The 15,549-nt window shown below is 40.9% G+C and overlaps 2 protein-coding genes across 4 annotated transcripts in view; both read right to left on the bottom strand.

Annotated features, from left to right (window-relative positions):
• The window catches only part of KATNA1 (katanin p60 (ATPase containing) subunit A 1), a 75,036-nt gene extending 73,577 nt beyond the window's left edge, over nt 1-1,459 (bottom strand). For 2 of the 3 annotated variants that reach the window (XM_011965658.1, XM_011965659.1), the window contains exon 1: nt 913-1,247. Coding sequence is in view for 1 of the 3 variants with exons in the window: in XM_011965657.1 (XP_011821047.1) it covers nt 1,327-1,376 (50 nt within the window). In the remaining 2 variants the exon portion in view is untranslated. Of the gene's footprint in view, nt 1-912; nt 1,248-1,326 lie in introns of those variants that run through there. The other variant, XM_011965657.1, reaches the window with a different exon arrangement.
• Nucleotides 1,460-10,915: 9,456 nt separating this feature from the next.
• Nucleotides 10,916-15,549, bottom strand: part of LATS1 (large tumor suppressor kinase 1) — a 60,781-nt gene continuing 56,147 nt past the window's right edge. Inside the window, exon 8 of the mRNA XM_011965664.1 lies at nt 10,916-14,976. Within this exon, the coding sequence (XP_011821054.1) occupies nt 14,467-14,976 (510 nt within the window). The 3' untranslated portion in view covers nt 10,916-14,466. The remainder of the gene's footprint in view (nt 14,977-15,549) is intronic.

The raw sequence follows: 15,549 nt of genomic DNA, 5'->3' as shown, positions 1-15,549 counted from the left end.
AACAAAAACCAGCTCCTTTGGAAAAGAAAGCAGGGCTTTATATTGAGACATTTAAGCCCGTAAAAATATTTCAAGAATCTGTCTTAACATCTACTAAGGTGACTATCATTGTGACTACGTGACAAAGATCTACTGCACCCATTCTAAAACATCGGGAATGTTTTCAGCAATAACTAAACGTCTAATTTCAAAGAGGAAGCCGTAAATTAGTGCTTTCAAGAGAAAAGAGCATCACTGTGCTGTTGGAAGTTAGTAACTAATATAAAAGCGACCCTTCGCGGTTATAGCAGGAAACTATTTTTGATTAAATAAGAGCTTGAGATTATCCACCATAAGGCACTTCAGGATCTACGTCTGTCTCTAACTTTGTCATCACATTTACATGAAACTAATGTTTCGAGGGAAAACTTTTCTAAAAGGTACCAACTGTAAACCAAAAGGCCCACAGGCCTTCCAGAGGACGCCACGCTCTAGAATAAATGAGAAATAACATCCCCAACAATATCACTCTAACCTAACAAATTTTAAGGAGAGTTGCCTCCCAATGTCATGGCCATCGGGGTTTTTACCTGTGAGGGTTTCGGGGTGGGGGGCGTGAACGGGTTCCGGAGAGAACCAGTTAAAAAAGCGAAGGACTAAAAACCCTCGGCTGGTGACTTCGCTAACGACACAGACCAAAAGACCGGATCGACAGGAGCCCCCGAAAAGTCCCCCGCCGGACAGGATTCCTCAGGTAGGGGGACTGTCACCTAAGCCAAGTTGTCGGGGACAACAGCAAGGACCTAAGACCTCAGGTAGGCAGGCTCACGGGGGGTTGCGCTGCGGGTTCTCGCTGCGGGCCTCCCGAGTCCCTCACCCGCCCGGCCTTGGAAAATCCGGGGTCCCCAGAGCACCGCCAGAGTGAAAACTCACCTGCGGCGGCCCAAGCTCCTCGGGAAACCGCCCAACGCCAGGCACAGGGTATTGGCCGAGTGGAGGTCCCGGCAGCGAGGAAGGAGGGCCTGACCCAGTCCAGCCCACCTTGCTCTCCGCTCACGGCCCCAGTACTGCCCAGTTCAATCGTCACCACCACCTGCCGGCGCGGCTTCTGCTCGCCGAGAATTTGAAGACAAACCCGCCAGGGTCACTTCCGGTGCCGGGGACAACCTCAGCGACTCCGGCGCACGCGGGGCGACACCCCGGGAGCGAGGACGCTGGGCGGCAGCGGCGGAAGAGGGTGTGGCCGGGCTCGGGGGCGCGCGTGCGCAGTCTGGCGCCTCCTCCCGGCGGACGCGGCGGCGACCAGGGATAGTATAGACCTTGGTATAGATGGTATTATAGTACTACATCGCGCGCCTCTGTACCTTGTTCAGGTGCTTGCCCACTTTCCCTCCCATTTGATTTTCACCACACTCACACACACACCGAGGTCAGGTGTCTATTTTAGAGGTGAATGTCCAGGATCAAGCAATTCGTTTATGACAAATCCTGTTTTAGAACCTAGTATTCAGAATTCCCCAGCTGGGCTCCGTGTCATGACATAACAATAGGGAGGGGGTAAACAAAGATTCTCGGACACACTGCTAGTGGGATTTTATTGATTTTTTTTTTTTTTTGGGTCACCGTTTTAATACGATGAGACAAGGAAAATGATGCTATTTCATGATTTACAGGTATGTACTCCACAGGGCTTCCTCCAGTCTCAATCATCCTCTGCCATCACTTGAGGCAGAATAGGGCACTTATCACACATTCCTTTAAAAATGCAAGGTAATTAAGTTTCTAACATTAAAACATCCCAACTGGGCACAATGGCTCATCCCTGTAATCCCAGCACTTTGGGAGGCTGAGGCGGGAGGATACCTTGAGCCAGGAGTTCAAGACCAGCCTGAGCAACATAGTGAGACCCCCTGTCTCTACAAAAAGTACAAAAATTGTCTGAACATGGTGGCACACGCCTGTAGTCCCAACCACTCAGGAGACTGACACAAGAGGATCACTTGAGCCCAGGAGTTGGAGGCTGCAGTGGGCCATGATGGCACCATTGCACTCCAGTCTGGGAGACAAAGTGAGGCCCTATCTCTAAAAAGAATAAAAGCACCCCAGTCATCTAACATAGACATGTAAAAGCAATTCAGGGGAAATACATCCATTCAGTCAACAAATGTTTACTTAGCAACTACTATGTGTGAGACAGTGTTGGCACTGGATATACAGTGGTCACAAAATAGAATGTTTCATGGGGCTTAAAGTCTTGTAACATTCTCAACTGAGTAGAGAATAATAGTTTCACTGTAGTAAATATGAACTCTATTGTAATAGGGAACAGGAAACTATATTTAGTATATATTTTTGGAATCAAAACCAATTCAGGGAGGTACAGATTAATTACCCTAATTCAACCTTCATCTTTTATATGAGTTCAAAGGTATGGTTTGAATTTATAAAGCCAATTTACAGTTTAAAAACTTCTCAAAGGCCACAATATGAATACACATTGTATGATTCCATTTGTACGAAATTCTAGGCCAGGCACGGTGACTCACACCTGTAATCCCAGCACTTTGGGAGGCCGAGACAGGAGGGTCACTTGAGGTCACACGTTTGAGACCAGCCTGGCCAACATAGTGAAACCCCATCTCTACTAAAAATACAAATATTAGCTGGGCCTGGTGGCGCACACCTGTAATCCCAGCTACTTGGGTGACTGAGGCACTCCAGCCTGGGTGACAGAGCAAGACTGTCTCAAAAAAAAAATTCCACAACAGGCAAAACTAATCTATAATAATAGCTGATCCGTAGTTGGCTGCCTGAGGCTCTATTCAGGAGGTGGGGGAGAAGAACTAGATTGTTGAAAGACCCCAGGAAATGTTTAAGGTGATGGAAAGGAAATGTTCTGTTAGGGTAGTGCTTACAGAGGTGTATACATTTATTAAAATTCATCAACAGTACACAAACTGGGCACATTTTATTACGTGTACAAATGTGTATTATATATGAAGGTTTTTTTGTTTTTTCTTTTTGTTGTTGTTGTTGTTGTTTTGAAACAGAGTCTAGCTCTGTTGCCCAGGCTGGAGTGTAATGGCGCGATCTCGGCTCACTGCAACCTCCACCTCCCAGGTTCAAGCCTCACCCTCCCGAGTAGCTGGGATTACAGGCACCTGCCATCATGCCCAGCTAATTTTTGTATTTTTAGTAGAAACGGGGTTTCACTCTGTTGGCCAGGCTGGTCTCAAACTCCTGACCTCATGATCCACCTGCCTTGGCCTCCCAAAGTGCTGGGATTACAAGTATGAGCCACCGCTCCCGGCTGAAGATTTTTTTTAGGTGGAAAGACAAACCTCCAGAGAGTGGCTTATATTCACTACTTTCATTTCTTCACTAGCTGTATTGTCAAGCAAGAGTGGGTTATGCTGTAGCAACCTCTAAATTACAGAGGTTTCAACAACAGCATTTTTTTCCTTATCTACTCTTTATGTTCATAGCTTGAGTGGATGCAGGCAGTGGGACCCTTGGCAGTGAAAAAAAGGGAGATAAATTGCACAGCCTCTGCCTGGATCTGAAACTTGCCACTCTGCCTACATTTTTTTGGCCAGAGCAAGTCACTGGTCAAGCCTGACTTCAAAGAAATGCAGGTGTTCATCTCTGCATTGTGCCTGGAAGCGAAGCAGCAGAATATTTGTGTACCACTCTCATGACTAGGAGTCATTTCTTCTTCTACGGTGTGGCTTCTACAACCACCACCCTTCTAAAATGATTATATCCAAACTGTGACTCAGAAAATCTGAGATTTTCCTGGTGAATGGTCAGATTAATTTGCCAGAATCATAGGACACACAAAACGAAGTTAGGGGAAAAGAGATAGAAAGATAGGTGCCAGCTAAAGAGTTTAAACTTTATTCAGTAGACAAAAAGGGATCCATTGAAAGGCTTCAAATGAAGACATAAGTTATATAGCAAATAGGAGGATTAATTTGACAGCTAAACGTAGGAAGTTTTGGAGGGGAGAGAGAATAGATTGGGGGACCGTTGCAAGAGGTACTGTGACCCCTGGAATTACACAGAAGGGGAATGGCCATAAAGACCTTCTTTACATTATATATTTGTTTCTCTTGCCCCAGTGAGTAAACTTAATGAAGTCAGATACTTTGTCCATATGAGTAGAGCAACATCTGGCACATTGTAAGTGTTAATTAGATATTTGTAGAATAAATAAAATAAAATAATTTAAAAGAATTTGAGGGCTGGGTGTGGTGGCTCACGCCTGTAATCCCAGCACTTTGGGAAGCCGAGGCAGGCGGATCACCTGAGGTCAAGAGTTTGAAACCAGTCTGGCCAAAATGGTGAAACCCCATCTCTACTAAAAACACATAAATTAGTGGGCGTGATGGTGAGCGCCTGTAGTCCCAGCTACTCGGGAGGCTGAGGCAGGAGAATCACTTGAACCCGGAAGTGGAGGTTGCCGTGAGCAGAGATTGCACCACTGCACTCCAGCCTGGGCAACAGAGTGAGACTCCATCTCAATAAATAAATAAATAAATAAAAGAATTTGAGACACTTTTTACATTTCATGAGAGAAATTGGAAAGGACTTTCAGGACCAGTTTATTAACTTCACTCACCTGGTTGATGCATCTGGCATTCTTCTATACTTCAAACATTTGAGCCATCTCCTGGGATACAGTATGCATAAGGCTAGAAAATCTAACCATAAGTAAGATTTACTGAATTTTTAGATTATGTCACACCATAGCTGCAATTAACAGACTGGGCCAGATTCACCAGTGTTCTTTACTAACCTTATACGCATTCTTCCTAAACAATAGTTTCCATCGCTGATCTGCTAATACCAGGCTGTTGAATGCTACCAAGAAAATCATATCACTGTGAAGATTGATGTGCCATAGTTTCATATCTTTCTAACCCAGCTGAAACATTTTGCTGCCTGTCTCACTTCAGTTATGTCTCACACTTCCCATTAGTTGAGACTTTTATTTTTTGAAACAGGGTCTTGCTCTGTCCCCCGGGCTGGAGTACAGTGGTAGGATCTCAGCTCACTGCAGCCTTGACCCACTGGGCTCAAGCCATCCTCCTGTCTCAGCCTCCTGAGTAGCTAGAACTACGGGCACGTGCCACCAAGCCCAGATAATTTTTAAATTTTTTTGTAGAGACAAGGTCTCACCATGTTGCCCAGGCTGGTCTCGAACTCCTGGGTTCAAGGATCTTCCCGCTGCAGCCTCCCAAATGTGAGGCTGATGGGATTACAGATGTGAGCCAGTGCACCTGGCCTATTTAAGACCTTTACCCCAGAAAGGCAGCTACCCAGCCCTTTCTGCCCTTTCAGTGAATTACTATGCCTCCAACCTCAAAGAAATAGAAGCTATCAGAAATTCTCTCAATTTGGGCCAGGCACGGTCACTCGGGCCTGTAATCTCAGCACTTTGGGAGGCCAAGGTGGGTGGATCACCTGAGGTCAGGAGTTCGAGACCAGCCTGGCCAACATGGTGAAACCTCGTCTCTACTAAAAATACAAAAATTAGCTGGGCATGGTGGCGCATGCCTGTAATCCCAGCTACTTGGGAGGCTGAGGCAGGAGAATTGCTTGAATCCAGGAGGCAGAGCTTTCAGTGAGCCAAGATCACACCACTGCACTCCAGCCTGGGCAACACAGCAAGACTCTGTCTCAAAAAATAAAAAAAAAAAGAAGAAGAAAGAAATTCTCTCAGCTTGCTGACTGTGGCAGAGACTGGATGCCAAATACCCATTCTCGTAACAGAACCTGGTTTGATAAAATCAGACCACCTGGAATAAGGACTATTTCCCAGACACTCTTGCTGCTAGATGTGACCATGGACCTAACTTCTGGCAGTGAAAGTGTTGTGTAGAACTTTTAGGAAGGCTTCTTTAAAAGGAGAGGCCATAGAAATCTCCCTCCACCTGCCCCCCTCTCTTTTCACCAGGTTAGAACAAGGAAAAGAAGGCTGGGTGCAGTGGCTCATGTTTGTAATCCCAACACTTTGGGAGGCTGAGGCGGGTGGTTGCTTGAGCCCAGGAGTTTGAGACCAGCCTGGGCAATATGGTAAAACCTCATTTCTACTAAAAACACAAAAATTAGCTGGACGTGGTGGCGGACACCTGTAATCCCAGCTGCTCTGGAGGCTGAGGCACAAGAATTGCTTGAATCTGGGAGGCGGAGGTTGCAGTGAGCCATCGAGCCACTTCACTCCAGCCTGGGCGACAGAGCTAGACCCAGTATCAAAAAACAAAAAACAAAAAACAAAAAACAAACAAAAAAAACCACACCAAAAACACACACACCCAAGGTGTAGAGAACATAAGCAGCCAACTACTAACCAGAGCAAATTTTAGGTTGACAAGGACAGCAGAATTGAACAGATGAAGTGTGGGATGACTTTGTGGAGCTGCCATACCAGAAGTGGACTGCCAGCTTCAGACATTATATGTCTAAGGTATGGATGTTTTGGGTTTTATGTGCAGCTGAGCTTAACCTAAATTAATACTCTTACCCTCCCACTTACAAACTTCTTTGCCTCACATCTGCCTTTTGGTTTTTGCCTCATGTCCCAATGAATGTGTATCTTCCTTTGTCTAAATCCAGTTCTTCCACTTGGACTTAAAGTTTTGAGTTGTTTTGTTTTTTAATTCCATTTTATGTTATATATTTGGATAGGCAATGCACATAATGCAAAATCAAATGATATAAAGGGCTATATAGTGAGAAGTATTTCTACGATTCTTGTCACCCTACAAATCCAGTTTACCATTCCCAGAGGCAATTGAGGATACCAAATTCAGGGCCGTGCGTCCCAGCACTTTGGTAGGCCCAGGCGGGTGGATCATCTAAGGTCAGGAGTTTGAGACCAGTCTGGCCAACATGGTGAAACCCCATCCCTACTAAAAAACATAAAAATTAGCCAGGCATGGTGGCAGACACTTGTAATCCCAGATACTCGGGAGGCTGAGGCAGGAGAATCACTTGAACCCAGGAGGCAGAGGTTGCAGTGAGGCAAGATCATCATGCCATTGCACTCCAGCCTAGGCAACAAAGTGAGACTCTGTCTCAAAAAAAAAAAAAAAAAAAAAAAAAAGATACCAAATTCACTCATTACCTTTTAGATGTATTATTTTAGTATACACTCAACTGGAAGAAATGGTGGCTGAACATAAAAAAGAATGAGTTAATGTCCTTTGTAGGGACATGGATGAAGCTGGAAACCATCATTCTTAGTAAATTAACACAGGAACAGAAAACCAAACACCGCATGTTCTCACTCACAAGTGGGAGTTGAACAATGAGAACATAGGGGCACAGGGAGGGGAACATCACACACCAGGGCCTGTCGGGGGGTGGGGGCTAGAGGAGGGATAGCATTAGGAGAAATACCTAATGTAGATGACGAGTTGATGGGTGCAGCAAACCACCATGGTACATGTATACCCATGTAACAAACCTGCACATTCTGTACATGTATCCCAGAACTTAAGTATAATTTTTAAAAAAAGGAAGAAAAAAAAATGGTAGCTGAAAAAAAATCTTGCATTAATGAAAACCATTGCTCCACAGATTCAAGAAGTTCAATGAACCCCAAGCACAAGAAAAATAAATAAAATGACACCAGACACATCATAATTAAATTGCTTAGTATTGGTGATAGAAAACCCTTAAAAGTGAACATTGGTTCAAATATCACAGACTCTCAAAACCCATACCAAATTTTAGTAGATTTTCTTGAGTAATCTTCCCTCCCTTCCCCTCTCCTCCTCTCTCCTCACTTCTCCTCTCCTTTTGGAGTCTCTGTCTCCCAGGCTGGAGTGCAGTGGTGGTCTCGGCTCACTGCAACCTCCACCTCCCAGATTCAAGCGATTCTCCTGCCTCAGCCTCCTCAGTAGCAGGGACTACAGGCATGCACCACCACACCTGCTAATTTTTGTATTTTTAGTAGACACGGGGTTTCACCAACGTGGCCAGCCTGATCTCAAACTCCTGACCTCAAGTGATCTGCCTACCTCACCCTCCCAAAGTGCTGGGATTACAGGCGTGAGCCACCGTGCCCAGCCTTCCCTACATATTTGATTCATGATTCAGCCAAAGATTTGGGCCTTTCTCAGGCAAGATGTCATAAAAATGGAATACTCATCTAGTGCCATTCCTCTCTTCCAAGGATCAGCTCCCTTCCAGAATTTGCCTGGTCTTGTTCCATTCCAATATCTTTAGGTAGTTGGGTTTTTGCCCCCAGACTTTATAGTTGTTAGCTGTGATACAGTAAATCCATTAGGATCTGATTGGTTGTATTAGAAGCAGAATCTGGAATTATCTTTTAAGGTCATTTTGGTGACAGGTTGGATAATAAACTTAAGGTACCAGAATAAAGTAAAGACTCATGTTAGAAAATTATTACATTAATTCAGGCTGATGAGGACCTTAACCAAATTAGTTAACAACGAGAATAAAGATGATGAATTAGAGAAAAACCTAAGAAGTAAAATAACTGAATTTTATGGTTGAGTCCACAGGAGATGGTCAAAATACAAAATGACTTTGTTAAGTCATTCTGCAAATCAGATTATACACTGATACAAATTATATGCTGTATTACTTAAGGTATAGGCTCAGCAGCAGTAACAAATGGATATATATTATATATATAGATATAACTTTTCTCCCCTCTCTCTCACATTCTGCAGTTGATCAGTTCAGACTGGAAAGACGACCCTGCTTCACACAATCTCTCAGGTAACCAGAATGTAATCATTTGGTTCATTCACCATCACTAGAGTATTTTTCTTTTTTTTTTTTTTTTTTGAGACGGAGTCTCGCTGTGTTGCCCAGGATGGAGTGCAGTGGCTCAATCTTGGCTCATTGCAACCTCCACCTCCCAGGTTCAAGTGATTCTCCCGCCTCAGCCTCCTGAGTAGCTGGGACTACAGGCGTGCGCCACTACACCCAGCTAATTTTTGTATTTTTAGTAGAGACGGGTTTCACCACATTGGTTGGCCAGCATGGTCTCGATCTCTTGACCTCGTGATCCGCCCGCCTCGGCCTCCCAAAGTGCTGGGATTATAGGAGTGACCCACTGTGTCTAGTCACTGGAGTGTTTTTCTAATGTTCATGGTCAATATAAAATCACCACTATGTACGTGTTCCATCCTGTGGGAAGAGGTAAAGAGCAAGTGGTGGGCAAACAATGTCAACTTTAATTATATGTATAATTTGCACATACCACATCTGCTAATGTCCCAATGACCAAAACCTAGTCATGTGCCCAAAACTAATTACAAAGGAATAGGAGAAACATGGACTCTACAGGGGTAGTCAAAACTTAGAAAGGGATATTGGCTCTATTAGTAAAAGGAAAAGTGGGAGAGTGGATACTGGGGAGCAAGAGTGGCCTCTGTCATTTGTCAACCCCTCTGTGAGCTAGGTATTCATGAGAATCTTTTTTTTCTCCTGCAGAACAAATTTAACCCTTCCTCAAGGGAAACAACCCAAAGTTCCATTCATAGCCTAAATCCAACAAAATGTTCGGAATCTCTGGGTAGCTCTGTTACTGAAAGAAAGGAGGAAAAACTGGACAATAACTGTTTGGCGACCTCCCTCTACTCTTCACATACACAAGCAGATGTGCATGTGTGCGTGTGTGTGTAGCAAAGTATAGTCACAATTTTAAGTATACCAAATGTGGGCCCACAATGTAGTACAATAAACCATAGGAATAATGCAATTTGTGTCATCTGTACAACAGACTTATGTAGAACAAATACAAACTTACAAGGGAGTGCAAACAAGAGGATAAAAGAAGATATAATGATGGTAATGCTTAAAAAGAAGAGGAAAAACAGCACTTGTTTTTTATCCATATAAAGCTGATATAAGATATAATATCAACATATATATTTTGACACAGTGGTTCAGGTTTGTAATCCCAATACTTTGAGAGGCAGAGGCGGGAAGATCACTTGTATCCAGCAGTTTGAGATCAGACTGGGCAACTTAGCGAGACCCCATCTCTATAAATATAAAAATAAAAAATTAGCCACGTATGGTGGCACACTCCTTTAGTCCCAGCTACTTGGGAGAAAAAGGCAGGAGGACAGCTTAAGCCCAGGTGTAAGTTAAAGTGAGCTTTGATCATGACACTGCACTCCAGCCTGGGTGATAGAGAAAGACCATCTCTAAGAAATAAAACAAACAAAAAGGATTATAAAGAAAAACAGATTAACCAACAATTTTACATTTTAAAAATTATATACCGTAATCAAATGGTACTAAATGTAAAATTTAATCATTAAATTCTAAACCTGTAATCTAATGGAGGCCCTTAACAGGAAATACTGTACTTATATTGGACAAAATGAAAACATTAAAATGAAAACATGACATTTACATGATATTCAGTTTGCCTTAACCTAAGTACTATCATTAGTTATTTTAATTCCAAAGCATCAAAATTTTAATCATAACTTTCTCAGAGAATAAAAATATTTAACACGCCACTGCACTCCAGCCTGAGGGACAGAGCCAGATTCCATTTAAAAAAAAAAAAAAAAAAAGGCCGGGCGCGGTGGCTCAAGCCTGTAATCCCAGCACTTTGGGAGGCCGAGACGGGCGGATCACGAGGTCAGGAGATCGAGACCATCCTGGCTAACACGGTGAAACCCCGTCTCTATTAAGAAATACAAAAAACTAGCCGGGCGAGGTGGCGGGCGCCTGTAGTCCCAGCTACTCAGGAGGCTGAGGCCGGAGAATGGCGTGAACCCGGGGCGGAGCTTGCAGTGAGCTGAGATCCGGCCACTGCACTCCAGCCTGGGCAACAGAGCGAGACTCCGTCTCAAAAAAAAAAAAAAAAATTTACATAAATTTTTGAATTAAAAAATAACAAAGTTAAGCAGTGTAAAAATTAGCTTTCCACACATAATTGAAAGATTTGAATTTTTTTTATTATCCCAGCAAACATTACACTAGAGAAAATGATTGGGAAAATACAAATAAGTTCATTAAAAACACAGGCTGATTATTCGTATCTATTACATTCAGAATTATGCAAAACAATTAGTTATATTGCAAAGCTGTAATTCCTTTTCTAACAAAGCATGATTTTATAAAACTTTAGTGTTGCCACTGATTCAATTTTAATACAAAATACTTATATACACAATACAATATAAAAGTAAACTGTGTAGTGCCTTCCACAAAAGGATATATTAAGGCGCTTTACAAATATACCAATATTTTGACCCAAATTACTTTTTGCTTTAGATTAAAATGAACAGGCTAAATGTTCCACTTTAAATACCAAAGGGATTTCTGTTTATTAAATTTTTTGATCTAAAATACCTTGGGTAACAGCAGCAGCAATGTCTACAAATCCTCCCACTGTATTCTCTAATTTCTAACATATTAAGTCAGAATAAAACAATTCCACTCACAGTTTTGCACTTTGCAACAGCAGAAGGTAATAACTTTTTTAAAAAGTCAATCTCAAAGTGACTTTTTAGTCATACATTCTATAGTTTCTATTACAAATAAGAAGGTAGAAAAGATACAGCAGTAGGGCCTGCCTTATGATGTCACTGGACAATACATAACAGTATCTACAATTACATAATTATAGAACACATCTTATAAATACTATTGATATGCATAAAAAGGGTAAGTACAATAAAGACAGCAAGTTTTTATGAGAAAATTATTTTAAAAGAAAACATACAGAACCAACGTTTTCACTCCATTTCAATGGAAAGTATCTATATTTTTAACATTGTTTTTCTCATCTTTTTGGTCAGGAAGCACCAGATTCTATACTGGAAGAAGTAGATGTAGTTTTGGAATAAGACAGCTGATAAGTATATCCAAACTGTTAAAATTGCTGATACCAAAGGCATGTATACTGCTTCAGATAAATGCAAAAGGCTTATAGTATCAGAGGAAATTTTAAAAGAATACATATTTGCGCCAGGCGCGGTGGCTCACGTCTGTAATCCCAGCACTCTGGGAGGCTGAGGTGGGCATATAACTGGAGCCCAGGAGTTCCAGACCAACCTGGGCAACATGGCAAAACCCCATCTCTACTAAAGATACAAAAATTAGCTGGGCTTGGTGGCGCATGCTCAGCTACTTGGGAGGCTGAGGTGTGAGGACTGCGTGAGCCTCAAATGTCGAGGATGCAGTGAGCTGTGAAGCGCCACTGCACTCCAGCCTGGGTGACAGAGTGAGACCCTGTCTCAAAACAAAAAACAAAAAAAGAATACAAAATTTGTAGTGTCTGTTACATTTCAGCAATAGGGGGAATACAGATTTTGTGGGAAGGGAAGGGGGAGGAGACAGCACCTTAGATTTCCTACAACATAAATGTAACAAAGTTATTTTCTACTGTATTGCACCTTAGTCCAAAAGTAAAACAACTAAATGAAAATTTAAATAAATCAGATTGAAAAAGCCCAAAGAGCAAGAGGAATACCTTATAAATGTGAGTACCCACCTAAAAATTCTTGAACTACTTTGTTTTGCATAGGATTTTATGGGACTAACCAAATGTTCCATGAACCATGAGGTGAAGACTGCCATTTCATGAGAGCACATTTTCTTATAATTCCAATTAGAAATCCTTCAGAAATATTTCTGTATCAAGCTTGTAATGAGTCCAACATTTCAGTCCCCTCCAAATGATGCATTTAAAACAAATTAATGTACCAGCAAGAGAGGCATTCATAAGGTCACCTTACATCACATGTTACAGACCTTTTCCATCACAAATTATCAGTTTATATAAGATGTGCTGAGTAGTGATTGGTAAGTTAAAAACAAAGTTCTTAGTTTAATATATCAATTTTCTCATGGGACAGAGGTCCATAACCTAGAGCCTGTGATAGGTTTCAATATGTCCAAAATCCCTTGAAATTGCATGCAACATTGTATGTGTTGATTTTTTTTTTTTCCTGGGAAGAGTCCACAGCTTCCTTCAGATTCTCAAAAGAACCACTAACCCCGAAAGACCCATGATAACATAGTAGTAGGTTTCCAAGCTGAGTTCTGAAAGGACCACCTGTAGAAAGGTGGAAAGTGTGGGCTAGTAAGTGTTCTTTGCCCTGACTCTCCAATTCAACTGCAACAGCTCTGCCTTTAATTTTACTACATATATGGTTTCAATTAGCTTTTACGTGAAGAAAGCTAAAAGTATGAAAATCATTAAAATTATGCCTCCAATCCCCAAATAGTAACTTTTGATAAAAACAATCCCTTATCAATGGAGCTTAAGAAAAGGAAATAAAATACAAATTTTACTATGGTCAAAATAGAGCCTTTTTCCCCTTCCTAAAAGATAAGCTCATGTATTTTGGTATGAAACCTTAATCTTCCTTAGAACCTAAGCATTATACATAATAGGCATGTTGAACACATTGTTTAACCTTAAATAAATTAGGAGGACTTGAATTTTCTACTAAGACCACTCTGTAAATTTTTCTAATTATTAATGGCCATCTTAAGAGTTAATTTTTTCACCAATTAATCTGCCCTTAGGTAAAATATTGCCAGATAGCCAGATTTTCCTTTGCCAATAACAATCTGTATATGCAGCACTGTTCTGAAAGAGGAAACAGGTAACATTGATAACATAATCAAAATAGTTACTATACAGGAAAAGTATATGAACATGAAAATAATTCTTTGCTTAGGATGGTGAAAAAAATTTTAGCTTTCAGTACTGAAAATTTTTATTTATGGCAGCTTTGTTCCCTTTTAAAATTGGAAGCAGCATCAAAAATAACAATATGGAAAAAAAGCTAGTAGTGCTTTGGCTTCTTTTAAAGCCAGTAATTCTTGAGAAATAAACGCAAGAAGATTAAATATTCCATGGGGGCGGGGAGATAAATGCATTATCTTTCCTCCTGACAAACATATTAATATTTTTTAACCCTGTATTCCTTAGTTTCAGGATGTGAATTATACAGATTAAGATTAGCCTAGGAACACTCACCAACACAATGGCTTAATTTCTCTAGCTTATTTTGTACCAAAAACAAGGTTATGAGGGGAAAAAAGAGCTCTGTAAATACGGGGTATGTTTCATATTTGGTTAAAGCAAGATAAAACTAAAACTGTCTTTCAAAAAAATTTCAAAAACTCTTGTCTTTTAAAATTATTTAGCATATATACAAATAGATACCAGATTTCTCCTTTTAAACAAAGCACTACTTATTTTAAGTACTTTAAGTACCAAGAACTGACTGTAATATTCAGTTCATAATTTACTTTTCTTATAACAATTTTTTTCTAAATACTGATTTAAACGGCTGGAATAAATTAACATTTTAAAAGGATTTCCCATAATTTAGGAAAATACAATATTGTACACAGAGCACACATATATAGCTCTGTCATATTTGCATAATTTTACTCTCAGAACCTCAAAACACCTCGCATTTCAGGCCCTTTTGCAAATTTTCATTACATTTATTTACTAGTGTGTTAAACATATACTAGATCGCGATTTTTAATCTCTGAGCCTGTGTTTTGATCATCTTCATCCGACTGCTGCTCTGAGCCTTGTGAATTAATGTATTCATATTCAATAGGCTTCGGATAATTATATGGGTAGCCATTGTCATCAAAAAACCTTCGGAAGGTAAATTCATAGAATGCATGTTCAGGATGCTTCCCATTTTTATACCATCCATTGAGAGTGTCATTTACATTTTCTTCCTCGTTATCGTCACTCCATAACTTATCAGGATCAACAGGATCAAAATTTGATGTATCTGTTGGGTGTGTGATTTTAGGAATGTATGAAGCAGATTGCTGTCTCAGGTCACTGGAGAAATCAATTGTTTTAAAAAATGGATGAGCTTTTATTTCATCAGCACCATTCTTGCCTAAGCGATCTTCGGGTCCTCGGCAAAGTTTAATAATAAGATCAGAAGCTTCAGGACTGAGTTTAGCTTGTGGTGGAATGTGAAGAGATGTTTGCCAGTTGATAACCTTTAAAGATTTTTTAAAATTAGGGGGAAGAGACAAATTAGAAAAATAAAACTTTCCTTCAAGTTTTATACCAAAAGTCTCACTGGGCTATTTTTGTATTTTAAATAAATTACATGATATTTTGCTGGAAAATAATTTGTTCTCCTATCCCATCCTCTCCAGGCAACTTCTACTCACATTATAAGACTCAGTGTCAGTTTTAATCTCCCCTAGTAAACCTTTTTGCCTATGGTAGAAATGACTACTTCTACTCTGCCTCCCCTCTACCATATATTTATTTCTATCACATTTCTAATACCGTATGGTACCTATTTATGTTTATGTCCTACTGAAATATAAAATTCCATTAAGGCTAGGGATCATGTTTTAGTGGTCTTTGTATCTCCTAGTGCTCAGTAAATTGCCTGGCACATACTTAATACATTATGATAAAACTTTTTCTGGTGCCAAGTGTGGTGGCTTGTCTGTAATCCCAGCACCCTGGGAGGCAGAGGTGGGAGGACTGCTTGAAGCTGGGAAGGTTCAAGACAAACCTGGGCAACAAAGCGAGACCCCCTCTCTACCAAAAAAAAA

Source organism: Mandrillus leucophaeus, unplaced genomic scaffold (assembly GCF_000951045.1).
Source record: "Mandrillus leucophaeus isolate KB7577 unplaced genomic scaffold, Mleu.le_1.0 Scaffold731, whole genome shotgun sequence".
In the NCBI taxonomy this organism is placed as follows: Eukaryota; Metazoa; Chordata; class Mammalia; order Primates; family Cercopithecidae; genus Mandrillus; species Mandrillus leucophaeus.
Note: the sequence above shows the minus strand (reverse complement) of the source record. Positions and strands in the feature narration are given on the sequence as shown.